This window comes from Gopherus evgoodei, chromosome 1 (genome assembly GCF_007399415.2).
Source record: "Gopherus evgoodei ecotype Sinaloan lineage chromosome 1, rGopEvg1_v1.p, whole genome shotgun sequence".
Classification (NCBI taxonomy): domain Eukaryota; kingdom Metazoa; phylum Chordata; order Testudines; family Testudinidae; genus Gopherus; species Gopherus evgoodei.
The window spans coordinates 142,865,545-142,888,459 of record NC_044322.1 but is presented as its reverse complement, the minus strand read 5'-3'; the positions used below and the strand labels follow the sequence as shown (position 1 = coordinate 142,888,459).

The 22,915-nt window shown below is 40.2% G+C and overlaps 1 protein-coding gene across 1 annotated transcript in view; it reads right to left on the bottom strand.

Moving 5' to 3' along the window:
• Positions 1-22,915, bottom strand: part of PHEX (phosphate regulating endopeptidase homolog X-linked) — a 146,354-nt gene that overhangs the window by 99,320 nt on the left and 24,119 nt on the right. The window contains exons 4-9 of the mRNA XM_030574851.1: positions 11,659-11,745; positions 9,398-9,624; positions 5,728-5,796; positions 4,224-4,340; positions 722-805; positions 265-410 (exon numbers count right to left, since the gene is read on the bottom strand). Of these exons, the coding sequence (XP_030430711.1) occupies positions 265-410; positions 722-805; positions 4,224-4,340; positions 5,728-5,796; positions 9,398-9,624; positions 11,659-11,745 (730 nt within the window). The remainder of the gene's footprint in view (positions 1-264; positions 411-721; positions 806-4,223; positions 4,341-5,727; positions 5,797-9,397; positions 9,625-11,658; positions 11,746-22,915) is intronic.

The following is a 22,915-nucleotide window of genomic DNA, read 5'->3' as shown; positions in this document are numbered from 1 at the left end:
TTCAGACTGGAAATAAAGTACAAATTTTTAACAGTGAGGGTAATTATGGAATTGTGGTGGAGTCTCTATCACTGGCATTTTTTAAATGCAAGATTGAGTCTTTTTAATAAATAAATAAATAAATAAATAAATAAATAAATAAAGATACACTCTAGGAATTATTCTGGGGAAGGTCTATCACCTGTGTTACACAGGAGGTCAGACTAAATGATCACAATAGTCCCTTCTGGCCTTAGAATCTACAGAACAAATAATAATCCTTACTTTTTCCTTTCTTTTTCTAGTATCCTGAACAAATCTTTGAAGTACTGGGGCACACGGACAATCACGTTTTCTGAAGGACCTATATCTTGAAGGTGAGGGTAGAGTTTAGTGTCAATCACCTTCTTGATATATCCCAGCCAGTCAAACTGAAAGGACAAAGAAAAGCTCAGTTAATACAGTTGACAAACAGGGAAGATCGGACATAATTAATTGGCAGGGTTCAGTTAAATGACACAAAAGGTTTTTGCTCATTTAAAATATTTAATTTCATCATGGAAAATAGTATAGCACTTAAAGATGCAGCTGTAATTAAAAGAACAATTATACTAGAGAACACCTGTTTGTACTAATGTTCATTTTAAATGCTGTCCTATGCACATTGGAAGCACCTTCAGTTGTAAATGGTGAGTTACACAGTCCAGACATTAGAGCCATTTTCCAGTTAACTTCCACCAACCTGAGGGATCATGGCGCTAAGTTCAGATATGTTCATTCTATTGTACATAATCTCACTGGTTCGATTCTCCTGTGGAATCATTATCTAGAGAACATAAATGAAAAGAAATATATTTTAAACATCCTTCTCTTACAAATAATATGATAGGTATTAACAAAGTGAGAACCATCTCAGACTAGCTGCAAAAAAAAGAGTAGTTCGTAGCAACAAATTGCCTCCCGATCCTGAAAGGAAAGTCAGCTATCCTAAACCAAAAACTAACTAATGTTATTTTAACTTATTACACTTCAGTAAGTTATCCAGTATTTTTTCTTTTAACGATTGGGCCAAATTTTGCTCTAATTACATCACATTAAATTACTAATCACTCCATTCAAATTTTTAGCAGCATATGTGAGAGCCAGATTTAGCCCATTAATACTTCTTCACTCCATCACCTCAACTAGAAGTCCATTTCATCTCCTCAAAAGCATCTGGTCAAAAAGAAATACAGCAGAGAAAACTAGGCCATTCATAAATTATGAGGATTATCCAGTTTGTCCGTAATAAAAAAAGTAGTCCAAGCACAAAGTTCAGATCCAGTTCAAAATATCCTCAAAGTTCAAGGGTGTTAGGATTTCAGATGCTGGTTACAGCCTAATTCTAAGGTAATTTCTATACAATGGACTCCGTTGAAACTAAACAGGACACAGTTGGCAAGACTCCAGACCAGCCAAACTAATGGCAGTTTTCCAACCCAAACTCCCAAACCAAGTTTCTCTAGCTTTTGCTTAAGCCATACAGAAAAAATGACTTCCACAGATATTTTAATTCCCTTCCCTCACTGCCCCTCATATGTCATCTTTTCTTCCTCCGCCCCCACAGGCTCTACTCCCTAAAATCTTCCCACTTTTTCCTGCTTAAACTTCCATTTTTCTCCCACAGGCACCACCCCCGCCATCTGACAAATCTTTAAACTCATCCTGCACGCTCTACTTTCTTTCTCCCACAAAATTCTCCTACTTGTGCGTAGTTCGCAATCACCCACATCTACCTGAAATCTTAGCATCTGCCCTCCACACATTCCCTCACATTCTCTCTAAACACTCCATCTCCTCTCTAATCACAGGATCTAGTCTCAGAAATATTTTCCTTCCATTCTTGCTACTTCTCTCCCCAAACAAGTCCCCAAGTAAGTTCACTTAAAATGAATATAGGGCACACGGTATATACGATATACCATTTCATCTATGTGGCAACTTCACATATGCACTAAATTCATGAACTAAAAGTCTGTAGGGCTTTATCGAAGGAATTACTGGAGCCACAAGTGATGACAATATCTGGGGAAAGTGCATCCATTTGTAGTGTCCCTAAACAGCTGAACAGACATGTATTGCTTTTCCAATCTAATGAAAGACAGTGAAGAATATGCTCATTACAATGAAGCAAGTTCTGTAAGGCACTGTCTTGAATAAAATACAGCTGAATGCTTGATTTGATACGCTGCTGCCATCTTGGATCACCCCAAATTCTCCCAAAAAAAAAAAAAAAGTCTTTTAGAACCATATGATACTTTCTACTCTGTGATAAGCAGCAGCACAAATCAGCACATCAAGACTAATAGTGTTTGTGTGTGACGGGGAGAGATCTGGATTTATGGTAGGCTACCCACTATCCTTCCCCAACAAGCTTCACCAATTGTCTCCATAGGATTCAGGTTCCACATATTACGACAGGGGTGGGAAAGCTTTTTGGGCCGAGGGCCACGTCTGCATGGGGAAATTGTATGCAGGGCCAGGGCAGGGGGTTGAGGTGTGGGAGGGAGTGTGGGGTGTGGGAGCAGGTGCAGTGTGCAGGAAGGGGCTCAGGACAAGGGATTGGGGCAGAGAAGGGATGCAAGGTGTATGAGGGGGCTTAGGGAAGGGGGTTGGGGTGCAAAGTGCAGCGGGGCGATCAGGATAGGGAGTTGAGGTGCACAGGGGTGCAGGGTGCAGCAGGGAGGTCAGGGCAGGGGATTGGGGTGCTGGAAGGGTGCAGAGTACACGAGGGGGATCAGGGCAGGAAGTTGGGGTGCAGGAGGGGTGCAAAGTGCAGGCAGGGGGCTTAGGGCAGGGAGTTGGGGGGCAGGGAGGGTTCATGCTCCGGCCCGGCACCACTTACCTAAAGCGATTCCAGGGTGGCAATGGCACGCAAATGAGCCAGAGCAGGCTCCCTGCATGTCTGCCCTGTCCCCGGCCCCTGGGGGAGAGGGGAAGGAGAGCTCCACATGCGCTGCCCTTGCCACGCCTCCAGGTACCTCCCCTGAAGCTCCCATTGGGCGCGATTCCCTGTTCTTGGCCTATGGGAACTGCAGAGGGTGGTGCCTGGAGACAAGGGCAATGCACAGATTCCTCTGACACACACACCCCCCACTCCCCCGCTGCCTGGGGGCCACAGGGACGTGGAGCTGGCCACTTCTGAGAGTGGCGCAGGGCCCATGGTGCCACAGAGGGCAATCCACAGGCCAGATCCAAAGCTCTGAGTGGCCAGATCCGGCCCATGGGCCATAGTTTGCCCACCCCTGTGTTAGGAGGTGGTGGGATGGATGGATGGCTGCTCTCCACAGCGCTGTCTGGAAACCATGAACTCTATGTACATTAATGCTGATGGGGCAGCACTAATTTATAACAGTTCGTCACCACTGAATGAAACCCTTCCTGCTCACTCTGACCAAAGAAGTTCACAGGAATGCTAGCAGGATGTGCAACCCCTGGGAGAAAAGTCTCTGCAGGAGCCATGCTGGCATGTAGGTCAGCGGAGCAAGAAGCACAGGACTACCACAAATGTTGCCTTTGTCTCCAAACAGTTCCCAGAGATATAGGAGTTTTATGGGTAAAAAGCAAGTATAAATTCTATAGGAGTGAGGAGGGATCCATTTTCCTACCATGACCTCATTTTTCAAGCAGATACAAATGGAATATTGATTGACTAAATCCATCATTCTGTAACTGAACAAACAAGAGCCCACATAATTCAAGTGGCCATAATGTTCTAAAAGACAACAAAATATTGTTATCTTTTAGAACATCTAGAACAGGAAAGCTAGACATAAAACTGTTTGTAATAATACTTAATGGTAGTACTTCGACAATTACCTCAACCTTCCTCACAAGCATAAGTTAATGATAATACATTGCCCAGCTGATTGCACTACGGATGACACATTTAACTAAAACAGCCTACATCAAAACTCAAACTAATAATTATTTTGCAGATTTAAAGAATGGACTATACTCCCATGGTTGGTTATTTCAGAACAGATTTCTGAGTTAACAGTTAACAAATGCAGAAGGTTTGCTTTGGGCTTTTCTTTTTCATATTTTCACTACTGTTTCTACTCCTCCACTTCACCTTTCAAGAAATGTTACGAAATATGTTAATATAAAATTATTGCACAAAGGAAAACCAGTAATATAATATTGTTTCAATTAGTGCATCTTTTTAGTAGTTAGTTACAATTACACATTAGAAAATTACTAACCTCAGCTATTTTAATTTCCAGTTTCAGAACTGACTTCATATCAGACTCTGCCCGTGAGGCATTAGCACCCAAAAGCACTGCAATATCAATCATGAACTGCAAAAAGGCTTCTCTGTACTGAAGAGAAAGAAGAATGAAATAAGCATTGCAGTTACATCTGAGGGTGGCTGTAGCAGTAAAAAGAAAAGTATTCTCCATTTAAGTCATTGTTTCAAGTGGAAGATAAACATTTTGTGAGACTGGCTTGATTCCATTGCAGGAAAACCAGGGAAATAACACCATAACAGGTACTGTGCTGAGAGGATCTCTCTGTGGTTTACTGAATATAGCTTTCAAAACGAACCAAATGGCATGCGTATGTTGGATTGAGACACACCTACAGATGTTAGAACTCAGAGAGTTAGTATACACCAAGCCAGGCTGTAAATCTACAGCACACTAGCATACCATGCACTAGCGGCCGTGTAGACTAAAAGATCACTATGGTGCTTTGACCTACTACTGTATCAAACAGCGTGCATAACAGGATCCACATGGCCAGTTCATGGCAAGCTAGTGTCCTATAGATTTACACCCCAGCTTGCTGTGCACTAAGTCTGTGTGTAGGCAAGCCCTTACAAAGGAACTGAATATGTATATTTGTATAGAAAATATATTCTGAGAATGAACTCTGCAACAACTCACTCTCCTCCTCCAGTCTTGCACTGACCTTTTGGATGCCCTAGGTCCTCTGATGTCTTGGAAGGCATCCTATCAGCCAGCATTCAAGACAGAAATAAAATTATACTCCAATTAACTACATATTTCACCTTCTGATAGATGTAGTTCACTGGAGACACACCACCTGGCCAGAGGGATGCTACTGGAAAACTCACTAGCTCACCTGAGAGCTGGGAGGGGGAAGGAAAAGGGGTCAGAACTTGGATGAGGGGAATCACCAATGCCCCATGAAGACTGTGGGGATATATTTGTAGAGTCTGGAGCTAAAGGTGCTGGACATTGCATAACTTCCCATCATACTTAGGGGGAAAGGTACTAGATATTGGGATAATCATTGAACACTTTTGGATCTTGCAATCCCTACTCAACTGCGAGTATGAAGAGGTTTGGAAGGGGCCATAGGAAGAAAAGAAACTGAAGACCTTGGAACCTATTGAGGGCCTCCTCATTCTGGGATTAAATACATCTAAATGTGTTTGACAATAATGATCTAAAATACAAGTACTTAATACAGTGTTGGTGTTTAGAGACATTAGGTTATTTTACAGTTTAATTGAACCAAGCCAAAGCTTACTATAAGGTTCAGGAGAGCTGAATTTTTTTTTTATAATTTTTCTAAAATGAAGAATACTCTGGATGAGAACAAGAGACGTGCAATTAACTGTAGTATAAACAAGCATTAAATAGCAAACCACAGAGCCCAATCTCAATTTGGAGTTCAGCTAAAAAGAAAAAATTCATAGTGGGAAAATGATTTATCAAAGCTCAAGTTACTAATACTTACAGATTTAGCTTCTGTGGTATTATCAAGGTAATCTTCCCGTGCGGTTAGAGACAGGGTTGCTTGGTCTAGCTGTTAAAATAAACAGGAAAAGTATATAATATTCCTTATATAGTCTGTATTATACACATACACACAATTAACCGCTATCAATAGGAGTGGTATTTCAGGGCTGCCCAGATGGGGGGGCAAATGGGACAATTTGCCCTAGGCCCCTCAGGGGTCCATATGAGAATATAGTATTCTATAGTGTTGCAACTTATGGAAGGGGCCCCCGAAATTGCTGAATCCTCTGGGCAGCTCTGTGGTATTTTTTTGGTAGTTTGAACAGGTGATATAGAGGCTAGTGGATCTGATCACCAGTTTGGGATAAACAACTGGCCACGCCCAAGAATCCAGCTCTTCATGACTCTTTAACACAAAAAACTGTAACACGTTCTACAGCTAAGATTGTGGGGCTTTCTGGCCTGTAAAAGCTTAAGGCACTGGACCTTAGCCCAGCAAAGGAGGACCCACAGGACTTTTCCGCTCTGTTGCAGCCATCTACTGCAGCCAGAGTGTGCATTCTAAGCCTTCTCCTGGTCCCAACCAGCCTCATGAGACTGGGGCCCTCAATTATATCCCCTGACTGGGATCCATTACCCCCAATCACTAATTGTTGTCTGACTGGGACAGATGATTCCCAGCACCTGCCAGCTGGGCTCCTCTTCAGAATAGGATAGGCTGCTTCCTGGCTCCCTGGCCCTTTAAGGGGCACACTGCCCTGTTATGCAGTCCTATAACGCTAACATACAATCAATTGGGCAACATTGTGATAAATCCCACAGGAACTTTCACAAGCAGAAAACTTCAAAGTGTACTGCATGGCATTAACCACACTCGGACTGATCTCAACTCCATCATACTAAATGAAGCTTTAGAAGTTTCAAGAAATAAACAAACCACCACCTGCAATATAAATGAGATTGTCCTACTGTTGAAAAGATGACGCTGAAACCTTTTTCAGAGAGTCGTTCTGCAGCACGTTTAAGGTTCACACTGATTTATATTTGTTCTGCAGGATGAAATAATAATGCCAGGATACTTGCATATTGCTGCAAGTCCTTTATCAGGCAAACTCCCTTTGAAGTCAATTTTTTTAAATTACTTCTGGAAACTCTCATTTTTTTCCAAAGCACTCCATTGGCACATGTTAGACTGGGGTATAGATGCCCATTTTGAAGGCACAATCAGTTTCAAAACACTGAATAATATATTGATGAGGCCACTAACAGGCCACTATCATTGCTGCAAGATTACTACTCTGGAGAATTTTGTTTTTAAAAAATACGATGCGCTGCCCAATGAACAAACATTAGATTTAAGTATATAGTTTTACACAGGTGCATTTTTAGAAACAGAAAGAAACAAATAATAGCAATATAACATATTTATATTTATTAACTTTGGTGGGAGGTTTAAATGTGTGCATTTTTTTTTAGAATTTGAAATAAATTAAAACAACTGGAGTGTCAAATACATAAATGTTGTCATTTCCATATCACCTGCTATTTGAAAGCTTTTGTAACATATCTTATACAGAACAATATAAATTATTCATAGAAATCACTTCCTCAGCTGGAACTTAGGAAGATTCCTCTAGTTGTTTTAAAACACGTGGCAATGATACTCAACAGCTTTTTATTTCTGAGAAACAATATCACTGTACTATTTCTCAACATGTTCAAGTGAAAAGAAGGTACCTACAGGAGCAATAGTAGACCTCGTATTATTTTTTTTGTTTTGAGTAATCATCCGATGATTGAAATGCTTATCTGAACTTAGCCAAACCTTTTTTGGTCTAGAAATCAGGCTTGAGGTCTTGGAAGAACAGAATTTCTTCCAAATGTTTTTATACTTGGCTCCATTAGGGCTGGAAATATATTCTAGTTGAAACCAAGAAATGCAAAGATGTGAGAAAAACCAAAAGCAAAGGAAAGCTAATCAACTTCTTTAGCCCTCAGGAAAAGGTTCAGGTTGGATTTGAGTAGAGTTTTTTATTTCATCTGAACCACATTACTCATAAACCTGTAATGCTGAGAGAGAAAGCTTAAGAATGTTAAAATATCTCTCTTCCTGTAAACAGATTTAAATGCTTCATTACTCATCTACTTCATCTACCCTCCTGGGAATTAATTAAAACATTTAGTTACTAGGCAGAATATTGGCAGAGGCACTCTGCAAATCGAGCTCCTAATCAAATTAGCAATGAGCAGTCATTCAGACTGTGCAGTCGTTCAGTTACTTATGCACTTAAAATACTACAAAACAGATTCAGTGGACACACTAGTAGGTATAATCCACCACTGAGAGACTAGCAAAAGGATCTGTTCCAACCAACAATTTATGTGGGTGAGTTGGGTTACCTAAATAGCTTCTTGGAAAATACTTCCTATACAGTTTCTAGTCTTTCACCCATTAGAAAAAGACCTTTGGTCAAAGTATTCCTTCCAGGATCTGAACATCATTCACGTAGTCTGTGCGTGGGAATCCGCTAATGAAAACAAGGAAGTGGCTCGTTACCTTGATTTACTATTGACTCAATGAGTAGTGGAAAGAATCTCTTTAAGGGAACGTTAGAAATATAAAAATTTATGTCAGTTGGCTATCCCTGGCCTAGTTTTGAAAACTGTGACCCAGAATCAATAACAAATCTAGTATCAGAAAAGTTAAGGTCCACAATATCCCTGCGCAATCTATGTAATGCCCAGAAGGCAACTTTTATATAAGGATCACCCATTTTATTTCACTGTCATGACTGGTCACTTTCCACTTTGCCTTTAACGCTCTCTAGCACAGATATACAATCTCACTGCTGGTAACAGTGGGTTGGGTTATACAGTTTAGAGTTGTTTTTTTCTCCTTAAAAAACAACAAAAATTTGGACAAAGTCTCACATGTTAACCCAGGTGACAACCTGCCTACTTAAATTCTACCTGTCCTGGTGACAACCTGCCACCTAAATTTCCCCTGAAATTTCAATCGGATACAACGAGGTAACATATTTTAATTCATTTACTGTCCTAAATTGTTGTGTAGTGTTGGCATGAATTGCTAACCTGCAGTCATGTTATACTGCAGAAGTGACTGCATTTCACTGAAAGGTTAAGTGACTCCTGTATTTAAAGCATGAATGAGTTTGGGGATCATATGAAATGAATGATGACATATCAATATAGGACAATATATTAGTGCCACCAATTAAGTGCCTAATGAAGTGGAATATCCTAAATTTATAATACTTGCAAATGATACACCATCTTTTATCTTCACAGAAAAAAATATTCCTCCTCACACAAATATACAGGATACAAAAACCATCAAGAATCAGATTCTGACCTCATTTGGATACCCACATCGATCTTGGACTTTGATTCACAGGAATGTATTTTACTCACAATTCTGCCCTATTAAGGAATAAAATACTCTATCTGCATACATTTTTCACCCATGATAGTGTAACATTTGGTAACTAATGGCTTCTAAATTCCCATATATGGGTGATCATGTATATATACAAACCACTGGGTACTAACGGTTACAGTTAAACTTAAAGTAACACAGTATTGAACTCACTTTTTAAAACAGATCACATATCTACGACAAGTAGCATATTAGAAATGTTATACTGTACCTTTAGGATGTGTTTATTGGAGGTTTTGTCATCAGGAGCCACATATAAACGGATGAAGACAGAGTTACTGTACTGACCACGAAAAGTTGCAAGGGTCTGGAGCATGCTGAACTTCCTTTCTGACCATTGTCCTTCAGGTCCGATGTTAGATTCCAGCACAGGCCAACGGAACAGCGAATGCTTCAGTATACTTACCAGTGGCTTTGCATCAACTTTTTCAATTTTATCTTAAATGACAAGATGTGCCAACATTAAAGTTCCAGACAATTCAAACCCAGTAGTGGGTATAAAGTCATGTCAAATGAGATAGAAAGGTTTACAGACTGATCAATTTCTAGGCAAGACTAAACAGAATAGCTCAAACCTAATGCCTTGGGTGGTCTTTTGCTGAAAAGATGCCTCTGAAAATAAGAGTATATGAGTCCTTTAGCACAGTTTATCCAAATCAAGCACTGATAGCCTGGGCAAGGAGAAACTTGCATTGCAGTCAGCTGCACTGTGCCTGTCCTTGAAATGTAAACCTCTCTATACTCTAATTCTATGGTATGTTCATCATAGCCAATGGAAGAAATGTTTCAGATAAATAATACATAGTGATAATCTAGGTCAGATTTCAAATATAAAGTAAGAATCAGCTTAAGTACTATAGTGATGGACTCTATGGAACACCCTAAGACTGACAGAAATGTCATTTGTTGTTTAAGAAAAAGGGATGAAAAACTACACTTGCCTTTTAAATAATGGCTGGGGGCTAACAGGGAATGAAATAACATGCAGTGACAAAATCCTGATGGTGATTGCTCAACAACTGGCATAGGAGTTTGATTGGGTCAGAGGAATACTTGCTATTTGCAAACAAAATTGAGAGGGAATGGGAGTGACCAGACAGAGAATACAATGGAATGTGCAACAGAAAAAACATGTAGGCAGTCAGTTTCACAACATGTTGGAGCATCAGAAAAGAAATACTCCATAAGACTGGGGAGAAAAACAACTTCTAAAAAAAAAAATTCTGGGAGAACAACAGAAGAACATGTTGAGGAACCAAGTCTAGCAGGTTTGATTCCCCATCCCCGCAAGGAACTGACTCAAGAGATTCCAGAAACTTTAAAGATAAATTGCTAACTGCACTTGACCCAAAGGGACACAAGTAAAACAGATTTCACAGTATCAGCCCCTTGTGGAGACATTAGGGCAGCACGAGATTTTTGGGAGGTGGAGGTTCTAGAGACATACGCAATCAGATGTGACTGGTGAAGAAACTGTGAGAGTTGAAAGTGGAGATAGAGTTACAAGAGACCACAACCTAGGCTAGGGCCAGGTGAAGACACAACAGCTGCACTGATGAGAGGAAAGATCAAGGAATACTGCAGGCCATCCTGGAAATGCTTTGAGAGAGTTCTGCTGTCAGGGCCCAGTTGAAGAGTTGGCTTGTGGGCCCTACCACTTAAGTGCTCCTGGTGTAGAGGAAATAGGAATGCAAAGAAGAATTTCAATTTTCATTAGAAAAAATGAACATTGTTTCTAACTTGTTTCTGAAAACTACTTGATGGAAGTCATTCGCTAAGGTCAAAGAGAACAAGCAGGGGTGGGCCAGCAAAAGGCTGAGGGACCTAAAGATCCTGATCTCCTTCACTCTGCCTTTTAATGTCAAATGACTCCATTGAGTTTGGTGTCTGTCCCAAAGGTATCACCTCACTTACCCTCTCCAAAATCCTCAGGCCAGAACTGTACATACTAGTATGATAATAAAGGAGAGACTTTGGTTAGTGTTGAAGAGCAGGGGTGACAAATATTTATTGTAGAGCCTGAAAACTGGCTATCTGACATAGACTCGGGTTCAGAGCGAGAAGCCTGAGGGCCCAAGCCAAGATGATAAAGTTTGCCAGCTGAACAATTCCATCAGAGGATTCTATTAAACGATTTACTCATTTAACCTGTCAGTCAATGCTCCCACATCGTTTTGAGAGTCCCTTAAAGCATAATCACTTTTCAAAGGAGAACTATGTAAATAGGGTATCTTGTGCCTTTGTGTATTCAGAGGCACACTGCCTGACTTTATTGACAAAATAAGACTCTGAACTTATAATTGGATCCATGTGAGTGGATCCTTCATTTGCTTGGAGCCTCACTAAGTTCAGTGAGTACAAATGATGGCCTGCCTGGGTACAACGGCAGGGTCTGGGCCTAAGGTTTTACTGCTTTCCTCTGTTAGCACGTCAGAGCCTACCCATGCCCCAAAATAAAATCAAGTTACTTACTGTCATTCATACATGATGAGTAAAGGATCTTGGCTTTCTGTACAGCTTCACTGTCCCGTCTCTTGCTGATAGGTTTCTGTAGCAGTGCTGTGAAGCATACACAGTAAAATAAGTTTCTCCCAGGCCTTGAAAAATGCAGGGTTTGGTTTGTTTTTTAAATCATGCCACTGATTGGAAAATGTATCATCATGGGATGACTTCATGGTCTAAATACCACTCATCTCCTCAAAACAACAGTTTTAAATCCTAGCTGAGTTGACTCAAACCTTACCCCTTCCAGGGTACTTAAACTGAGTTACTCTAAAGAGTTGGGAGGGGAAAGAGCAATAAGGAGGAGACTTTCAAATAACTTTAAAACCCAACCTCTGAGTTGCAGTTTTTTAAAAAACTGCATTATGAAGGAAGAGAAAATCATAGCAGAATATAGCTCATCCTTTTTCTCTTAAGGCAGAATAGAGGAGGATAGATCTTGCAAGTAGTTGAACAAGTCTTTTCATTCCAGGGCCTATGCTGTTCTATACCACTATTCACCAGGCCAGCTTTTCATTTTTTGGCCACTGCCTTTTCCAATAATTTACCATACCACTGCCCCCACTGTTGTCTCTTATAGGATGAGTACAAGAGTGAAGCTTGGCGATGACAGTCAGTTCCACGCTGGAGGAATGGGGCAGCTTTATCTCTACCAGCTACAGTACTAGAAACTATGAGGATGAGTGCCCATAATGGCCACCGTCTTCAGTAGTATCTTAAGGAACTCAGCATTTCTCAGGAGGCACTCAGCACTTTGAAGGACCTGGCATAAAGAACATTACAAATATAACTCACATCCATCCATCTGAGGAGCAGAAATCTACACACAGAAAAAAAGCGGAAGACGACAACAAAAATTCTCCTGCCAACTACACTAATGCATAATGTAGCAGAGTACTGCAGGTGATGTTCTGTATTAACACCTCGGCAACAATGTGGCTGTCATTAGTTTTAAGTGGTTAAAATTGTCTTATTATAACTGAATAAATACCAAAAATAACAGAACAACAAAATTGTTTGGTTGGTTTTTAATGAAGTTTTTAACATGATAATGCTGTTTTAGTTTCAGATAAGAATCTCCCCAAATCTACTGCAGGGCACAATTCCCGATAGATTTGATTTCAAATCTCAATCTGATCAATATTTCTGAGCTTCATAAACACAACATTATAACTGTCACCAACATATCTCTACCAGAAGGCTTATGAGCAAAGTTCTCAGTGGAAATAGCTCAATCCCTTTATTTTTTTAAACAGGATTATCAGATCTGTCCAAGATTTAAATATGGAATTTTAAAGGAAACTGTGATTCAGATCTTAATAAATCTAAAAATGAAAAATCACCTCCTACTAAAGCCAATGCAATCATTTCTGTTTCTTGCCAGAGAGTTGCAACAGTCACGAAAATTGGAAGCTAACAACATTGTATAGCTAAAGCCCAGAAGAGGGGAAGACAATAAGCTAAAATAAAATAAAACCAACTCTAGAACTGCACTAACATAAAATCCTACTAAAATCAGACCTGGTGCTTTCCACTGAATACCTTCTTTTTTTTTTTTACTTGCTACAAGAAGCAGCTGTAACACTCATTACATTACTGCAAACAATGACCGAAAGAAAGACACTTCCAATTTGCTTAGAAAAAATAAAAAAAAAATTGCAAAGAATATTCTGGATTCTGACTGTGAAACACGGGAAGCCTAGTTTTCAAAAATGGGAATCTTAACAAGATGGTCAAATCCTGCATTTGGACCCTCAAAACTGGCTCTTTGGGATATAAATGCTCTTTACAGCAGACATGTGACTGACCCTCAAAGTTCAGATTCGGGTCCAAACTGCCCCTTAACTTGAGAGGATTCCAAACTGGTGTTCTGGTTCAGGCCTCTCTCTCTGCTTTTTATATCCTAAGGTGCTAATGCGAATATCCAAATGCACAATTTGGACATCCTTCTCCTATTTAAAGTGCCATGTATGAAAACTTTCAAGTACTAGAATTCTCTTTGCTACCACGTACTTGAGGAAGAATGAGGAAAGGAGTAGGAGGAATGGGTCTCTTTATATCTATATCTACCTACACACACATTATAGGAGGAGCTGGTAGCAACCTCTATTTTTAGCCTAACTCTTTCCCATATGAAGGATTCTTGCAACCATTCCTGTGAGAAACTCACATCATTGTTTGCAGCAGGCCTCTGATATTGGGCAGGTGGAATGTGCTCAGGCTAGAGAAGCGCTTTTTCATTGTCTGTCATTTTTTGCTGAGGTATAAACTGTTAAAAATTCCTGTTTCTCTTCTCTTGCTTGCATTCCTCAGGAAAAATGTTGGCAGACTGCCAGAATAATAACTGCACGCAAAAATTCTAAGGCCAGGCTCATGTCACCACCAAAGCAGCAGCAACAGGAATACCTGAGAGTTGCAGAGCAGCTGTAGGAGGCTAGGAAAGGGTCCCCCGTCCCCGAACCCCAGACCTGGCATATGGGCCCAGTGGCCTCTGCCCTCTTCTGAGAATACCAACATGGGGCGAGATGTCTTCACCTCACACTGCAACCTCACCACTCAGACTGAACACCTGTTCCCTAGCAGCCATCCTCCTGTCCCTCTGAGGAGATGAAGCTGCAGATCCTCTAACTCTCAAAGGTAGGGAATAGGAAACAAAACAGTAAAACTGCACACAAGATCAACCACCATTCGAACCCACCCCACCATCTGAGGGCACCAAGTGGGGCAGGAGCTACACCAATTCCTCGTGGGGACTAGAGAAAGAGGGAAGAGAGCCAGGCCAGGCTGGGATCCCCCTTCACAAACCAGCACCTGCACCCAGTGGTCCACTCACCTTCAGAGAGATAACCTGCTGCTTACAGCCCATGTAGTTAGCTCTAAAGATCCAGCAGTAGCAATTTGTACTGCAGTGCTAACAGTTCAGAGTCAAAACTATGATGACAATGATGTTGGGGGAGGGATGGTCACAGTCACACATGATAGAACCTTTTTCCTTTTAAAACATCCTAGAAAATTACATTTAAAGTTATATTAAAAGAAAGTTATCTAGTTTTCAGATTCAAGCTCTCAAAAGTTAGGAAGTGTTAGATTTGCACTTGCTTGCACAATTTTAATTCCAGCATCCTTGTGTGTATGTGTTATGATACAGTATTTAATTACATAGTCATCTATTACTTTTTCCACAAGATGTTAGCTTCATTCAGTGCACAGGATATACAAGGGGGCAGAATTAAGGCTGTACAGGCAACCGTAAACCTGGTATTTGCTACCTTTCAAGTGCTTGACTTTGCAACCAAATAATGTTCTTTTAATACAGATTTTTTAATATTACGTGTGTGTGTGTGTGTGTGTGTGTGTGTGTGTGTTTGTGTTTGTTTTATCTTCTTATTTCGGTTTGTGAAAACATAGCTTTCTTTTATCCCTAGAGTGTTAGTCCTCCAAGGACCCCTTTCAAAAAATAAATAACTAATTTCAAAACTTTTAGACTCCAGCTTAACAAAGAATGTTCCATCTGAAGCTGCTGAGATGCACAATACCATTTTGTATTGTCTCCTGTTCTCTTTAACATAGGTATGCTTCCTCTTCTCTTGGTTACTTGTCAATATAACCAAACCCACTGATGCCAGGTCCATGTGTCACTATCAGAGTTCATGTGTAATCCAGCCTGTTGCTAGCCACTACTGGTTATATGATTCCCAAGGCTGTTGAAAGTGACTAGAAAAGGAGGTCTGAAACATGGAGGAAGTGAGGGGGTAAAACTGACAAGAGAAGTAGTGACCTAAGAGGAGGGTTAGCGAGGTTAAAATTAACAAAAAGGAGAAATGACACTGATATTACTATGGCATGGAGAGTTCTGAAATAAAGGGGATGGTTGTGAAACTAGTAAAGGAAGCAGGAATAGTGAGAGACTGATATGTGCAATAAATGAAGGCAAGGAGGCTAGCACCACAAAAAGAGAAGGGAATGTAGTGCTTCAAGCTACGAAACTGATGCTTTAGTTTCATACATGCTGCACATTTATATTTGTAAGAATTCTCCCAATGCAGATGCAACCCACACACCGCCTGGGCTTGGTGTTGTGTCCCATCTAGTGGCACTGCAGGGGGTGGAGGGGTGGGAGAGAGAGAAATTAATGAGTCTGCTGTACAGCCTTAGCTAAAAGTAGCTTTTAGCTCATGCGGTAGAGGCTCATGCACTCAGCTTCATAGGCTGCAGGTTCGATCCCACCCGCTGACGACCAGGGGCTGTCGGCATTACACATAGAGTTCTACAATCATTTTGTTCTACCAATAGCTGCAGCCTACTACAGAGGAGACACCTGCTGTGCTAGAGACTTTACATTTCCTCTTTCTTCGTCTTATTTCCCATAATCTAAAATAAAAATCAGAGTACATTGCTGCTCTTGGTTATCTTATTAGTCGTAAAGCTTTTTATTAATAATTATTACTACTATTATTGAGCAAGGAAAACAGAGTGCGGTGGGAGAGATGAGTAGACCAAATTTTCAAGAGACCAGGGCCCAATTTTCAAGTGCTCAGCACTAACATCTATGGACAGATTCTCAAGACTTTAGCACCCAACAGGCTGAGTTCTTTTGAAAACCTGGCCTGGGCTGCGGAAAGCGGCGCAGGCCGAGACATGCTGGCCACCGCTTCCTGCAGCCCCCATTGGCCTGAAGCGGCGAACCGCAGCCAGTGGGAGCTGCGGTCGGTCGAATTTGCGGATGCTTCAGGTAAACAAACCACCCCGGCCCACCAGAGGATTTCCCTGACAGGCTGCATAGCAAAGGTTACCGATCTCTGGGACAGATGTTCCTAAATGACAGTATGGAAAGTTGCCAAATAACTAAGGGCCTAAGCCTGAAAGGTATTAAGGATCCACAACTTCCACTGACACCTCTAGTTGTTTCAAAAAGTCAGCACCTCTGAGGCTCTTTTGATGTAAACTCTTCAGGACAGAGACCGTGTCTTCTGTGCCTGTAAGGCACAATATAAAAATGAGTAAGAATAGTTCACAGTGCTTCAGATTCCAGTATCCATTAGTACACTTTGTCTTAGACACCATGGTCATGGGGATAGAATAGGATGCTAGATAGGTAGTGAGGTAGATTAGAAAGCAGGAAATCTAACTTGATTTATAACCTCTCTGAAACTAGTACTTTATCCCACAGTGTCCATTATAGTTAGATTATGCCTTCTCTTTAGCCACTACTTTAATTTCCTTCAAAGTTCCAAACTAATTTCAAAATTCTTCTCCAAGAGACTCTACTATCAGTCTCATCATCTGGTTTCTACACTTCAGTATGTGCCATGTGGCTTAGGCACAGGATTTATTTTATATGTAAAGATGGATATAAATAGGGCAAGTGTCAAAATCTGTTGTTAACTGTGCTCCAAAGCTCTGGAATGCTGTAATTTGCCTCATTTAGTGTCATCTGTGTGCTCCGAAGTATGTTCAAGGTGTACACAGTCTCTTAAACCTTCTGAGTTTTTCAAATTGTTTAACTGGTTTGGGGTCATTTCCTTTTGTCCAGAGAGTTAAATGCTGAAAGACTCTGGTTGTAAATGTCTTTATTTTTGCCTGCCTTGATGCTAAGAATCAGATCAAATCACTTTATGTAGCTCTTACTAGATCTTGCCCAAAGCACTGGGAGATAACTCTAACATAAAATAATATACAATTAGGAACAGTGCTCAACACTATGAATTCTAGATGCTCAGACATCAATGTGATTGGCACAGTACAAAATCTTATTAGATAGGCAGACAGAATCAGTAGCTGCAGCATCTTTCCCTTGGGAAAAGGTATTCTTACTAAATCCATTCAGAGAATGCTGTTTTATGACATGATAGACTAAAAAGGCAAACTTTCTGAGGTCTACTACCCCTACAGTAAATAGCAATCATCTACTGTTAAAAGTAAGTATAATTCACTTCACAAACTAAGCTTTTTTTTTTTTGCTTTTTTTTTTTTTTGCTTTTAACTATTCTAAAGCTGCCTGAGAATAGCCTTGTGGTTACATTGGTACCTTTAATCTTACTTGCTATTTTTGCTCTTGTTGATTTTCCAGCCTACAGTCTGACAAAGCTTCTCTTTGGTTTTCAGACTCCTTGTTTTATTTACTGCAATGAGAAATCTCTTTTCCCCCCGCTCCAATTTGGACTGCATGAAAAAGAATCTGTTGTACAGCAAGGCCTGGGAAAAGATGGATCAGTTTGCATTTCATTTTTACTCAGAATAAAAATATAGATTCAAATGATCAAAGTCATGGTCCATCTATAGACTGTATACATTCTATGCTATTTTTGATTATTTAGCACATATAATAGCTCTCAGAAACAAATATCAACCAAGCATGTGATTAACTAGGTATATTTGATGCTCTAGAAAAACCAATATGAGAAGAACGTATTTTTCACACTTCTGAAAACCTTCCCAGTTACTTGGAGAGAGATTATTATCCCAAGAAAGACAATTACATTTTTGTTTTGTAGTCATCTCCTCCGCCCCTGCCTTTACCAACATTTGCAGTAAGTAGAAATAGCAAATTTTTATATTTGGAAAGAAAGATTTTATAATGAGTTGAAATATATTACAATACTTTTCACCTTTCACCAAGGAATGGAGAAGGAACCGCATGTGTGAGCATGCCAGTTGGAAGGCATTCAGATACCATAATGAAAGGTGTAGTAGAAAAACCTAATAGATCCATGCTGTATCCTGGAAAGTAGTGACTCCAAAAAGAACTCTAGTATAATAATGGACCAGCAACTCAACATGACTCCCAATGCGATGCAGTGACAAAAGAGAACCGACGTGATTATTGGACATACAAAAAGGGAGCAGTGAGGGGGAATAGGGAGGCAATTTTAATACTGTATATAGTATTGATGAAGCTGATACTCAGGCGATCTGTGCCTGACAATAGTGCGAGGGGAGAGGAGGGGCAGCTGGCTTCAGCAGTGTTACTCAGCATAAGCCAAGCAGCAAATCTTGGGGGGCACATGACCCCACATCCCCACCTCCCCCCCCACCCCACCCCCACACACATTGATACTTGAATTCTGCATCCAGTTCTGGTGTCCACACTTTGAAAAGGAAATTGCAAAGTGGGAGAGGATGCAGAAAATAGCCACAAACATGAGTTAAGGGTTGGAGAAAAAGGCTTTAGAACGAGATGCTTAAAGAGCTCAATAAGCTTTGGTTACCAAAAAGAAGACTGAGAGGTGACTTGATTACAGTGTGTCAGTGTACCTGCACTGGGAGAAAATGCTGGTTATGAAAGGGCTTTTTATTGAAGCAGAGAAAGGTATGACAAGAACCAATGGCTAGAAGCCAGACAAATTCAGATTAGAAATGAGGCAAAATATTTTCACAGTGAGGGTGATTAACCACTGGAACAAACTACCAAGGGAAGTGATAGATTTTCTAACTCTTAATGTCTTCAGATCAACACTGCATGCCTTTGTGGAAGATGCACTTTAACTAAACACAAGTTATTGGGCTCTATGCAGGAAGTCAGACTAGATGATCTAATGGTCCTTTCTGGCCTTAAACTCTATAAATCTATGAGAAGGCTCTCAAAGCACTTTATAGACATTAAGCATGAAGGTGGTACAACTTTATCAACATTTATAGATGAGGAAAATGAGCCGGAGAAGACCAAATCCTGCTTATCTTACTCATGCGAGTAGTCATATTGATTTCAATGATCCTCCTTTGTGAGAGTAAAGGCAAAGCAGAGTTTGACCCAGAGAGAGTAAGGGCTTGATCCTTGGAGGGATTGAATGCCTTTGACTCCCACTGAAGTCAGCAGGAGTGGAAATTGCCCAGCAGGTCTCATATTCTGCTCAATATCTTGAAGAATCAGATCTTAAATGGCTTGCACTAAGTCCCACAGCAGGTCAGTGCCAGAGCTGGAAATGTCTACTCATATACTATGTTTATTCCATACAAAAAATATGTATGTTAAAATAACACTAAAGATGCACCCTGAACCCCTACAAGTTTACATGTGCAAGGTTAGCTCTGCCACAATGTGCATATGACTATGGGCTTTAATAGTATGATCACGTGCCATGATTTTCTCATACTGTCTACATTAGACATATAGAGAGCCAAAAGTTGTTAACATTTGTGGAAGAGTCTTCCAGTAGTGGGCTGGCCAGGGTAACAGACACCAAAACAACATAAATGAAAAAACAACAAATGAAAGCCAGAGCTTTTGTTACGGAAGTCATGTCTTGACAAACAAACAGCCTTAATTATAGTGGTGCAGATTTACACTAGCACATTCCAAGACGTATTATTTCAGAATGGTTTGGGGTCAGCTGACATTCATTTAGAATATCTGATTTCTACTTCCATTTTTCAGGAAGTTCCCACAGAGCTTGGATATAAGAGAGAGAGGGCTGACATCTGGGAGTTTTATGAAAGAAGAAACACTAAGTATATAATGTTCTATCTCAAAATAAAAATACCAGCCACAAACATCTAAAATTAGGCACAACATTGTTCCTCTAACTTGACCAGTGCTCTCTTCTCCTAAATTCTATGTGCAGAAATTGAGTTCAGTAGACTGCATACCACAGCTCCCCTAATATAGAAATCTGAGTAAATCTAGTCGGTTCTGAATAAGATTTAACCAATATGTTTTGATCTTTTGCATATTAATTGGGAACAGGAGTAACCAGTCCTGTCATGCCTCAGAATGAGCTGTTCAGAGAAGACATTGCTTGTGGTATGTTATCATTTAAAAATTATTTTATGATGTTGATATTGTGAAACATTTTATTCAAACTACATCTCACTATGACATTCAAGTCTGGATAACTGAAATTACCCATTATTACCCTTCTAGTATATTTTTTTTCTTCCTTAAACTCTTTTGCAATAAATATTCTGGATCAAGTTAACCACTGGTCTACACGGAATCATTTCCACTGAAGTCAATGAGGTTGCACTTTCTTATATCACTGGTGGATTTGGCCATCTGACTTAACTTCACTGTGTTGATCTAGACATTGGTTGTATACCTACCAGCAAAGATATGGCCCCGATTCTGCAAACAGAACCACATGGACCTTTGTGCACCCCCCCCCAATAGTTCTCTTTGCATGTTTAGGTCTTATACTTTATTCTTGTAGCCTGGGATTCAGTAAAGATTCTACCTCAGTCATGGTCCTCTTCCTGACCAGAAGTTAGTTCAGTAGAGACTATGGAATCCTATGTACCAATAAAACCCAACCTAGCTTCCACCATATAGTATTTGATTACGTTGTTTCATTCCACCATGTTTTAGAAAAGCCAGTCATGTTGAGACCGTCTCCCAATGTCAAACATTCTACCCTACCCATTTTTCCTGTTAAAAATTGGTATTTAGTAAAATATTACTTTCCTGGAATCTCAATGAGATGAGAACTACACTTAGTTTTTTTCTCCCAGCACAAGCCATCTTTATTCACCTGCTTGACTTTAGTTCAGATATCAAATTTGCTCAGTCTACAACTCTCACTTGTACCACACTCCTTTTTAAAGGTAATCTGCAAAAGGTTGTCCTTTTAAATACAAGCTTGCTTCTAAAATTCCAAAAGAACAAGTAAATTCAAAATCCCTCATAACTCAGAACTAGTTCATGCAATGTAGTTGAACCTTATCAGCTCTATATTCAGCTCTATATTCAGATTAAGCATAAGAAATTTTCTTCTTAAAAAAAGGAATGTTTTGAGAAGGTGAAAATGCCGGTATAGAATGGAGTGTGTCTTTCATTCTATGTTTGTGGTGGTTATAATATTGCTAATATTGGCACGGTGGTAGAGAAACAATTGGAGTGGTGGCCCTTACAATTTGCTTAAAAGAAATTTTGCAAGAGCTATTTTCAATTTTCTTTGTTGACGCATGAAGCTGATATTTTGATCTTTGTTAAAGGTTCAGGAAATGACCAAATAAGCAGAAAAAATGTGCAGAAATGTGATTTCATATGCAAAAATTATCTTTGTCAAAACAAAGTCACAATGTTGAGGTCTTTAATTTAAAAAAATAATCAAATCAAACTATGGCCTACTGTATTACCGAGATAGCTTATTTTCTAAAACTGGATGATTATTTTATGAATTCAAAGTGAAAAATATAAAATTTGAATTTTAAAATTTTCACTTTTTTTCTGAATAGTTCACATAACTCTACAAGAATATCGTAACCTCTAATTCTTCAGGATCCAAGGAGCCAATGTTTGTCTCAAATTTGGTTAAAATACAAATAGACTGATAATTACATTTGTAAACAAAAGCTACACACGTTGTTTCCTCTTCAGCAATTTAACTTTCATCAAACCCTTAACACAGACTCACACTATTATTGTCCCATTCTGTTCTCAATCTTCCACTATCTTTGCTTCTTTCTATACTTTCTCTAGCATGCGCTCTCAGCTTCTCCATTACAATCAAACCCATCAGGCCAACAGAATCATCTCCCTTCAGAGCTCTTAAACTATCATCTCAGGCAATCTCTAATATTAGCATTGTATTGTAGCTCAATGACACATTGTCAGGACCAGGACATGGGCAGCCTGACCTAGTGGTTGGAGCAGGGATGGTCATACCTAGTGGTCAGAGCCAGAGCCCAAGCCGGGGTCAGAGTACAGGAGCCAAGAACTGGGGTTGGGTCTGGTGCAGCAGTCATTATTATTATTATTATTATTATAAATGCTGGAAGTGAAGCAGGGTTTGGGGTGGAGGCTGACAGTTCACGACTCCCCATGTAATAACCTCGTGACCCCCTGAGGGGTCCCGATCCCAGTTTGAGAACCCCTGGTCTAGATGATGAGATCAATAAAAGCACCTGGGTCTGCTAGGTTCTCAGTCAGGGCCAGATCATCCTTGATGGGTTCTCACAGACCACACCCAGAACTGTTGTAGTTGGGGTGCCTCATTCCAGGCCATCTCTCACATGAGCCAGCAGAAATGCACTGCACAGCTGTACCTTGTCACTGTCAGAGCTTATGCTGGGCAGGTTCTGTGGTGCAGGTGCAACTGGGATCACCAAAGATGGTTGATATCACTTGCTGGAAGGTGGCCCAGTTAGACAATACCAGACTGTCAATCTCAAGTAAAGGCCAATGCTTCTCCAGTCAGGAAGCTGACTAGCAGGTCTACTCTGGCTGTCGGTGAAGCAGGAACTGGAGGCAGCACTGATTCACGAAACCTCAAAATCTTTGGTAATCCCTGTC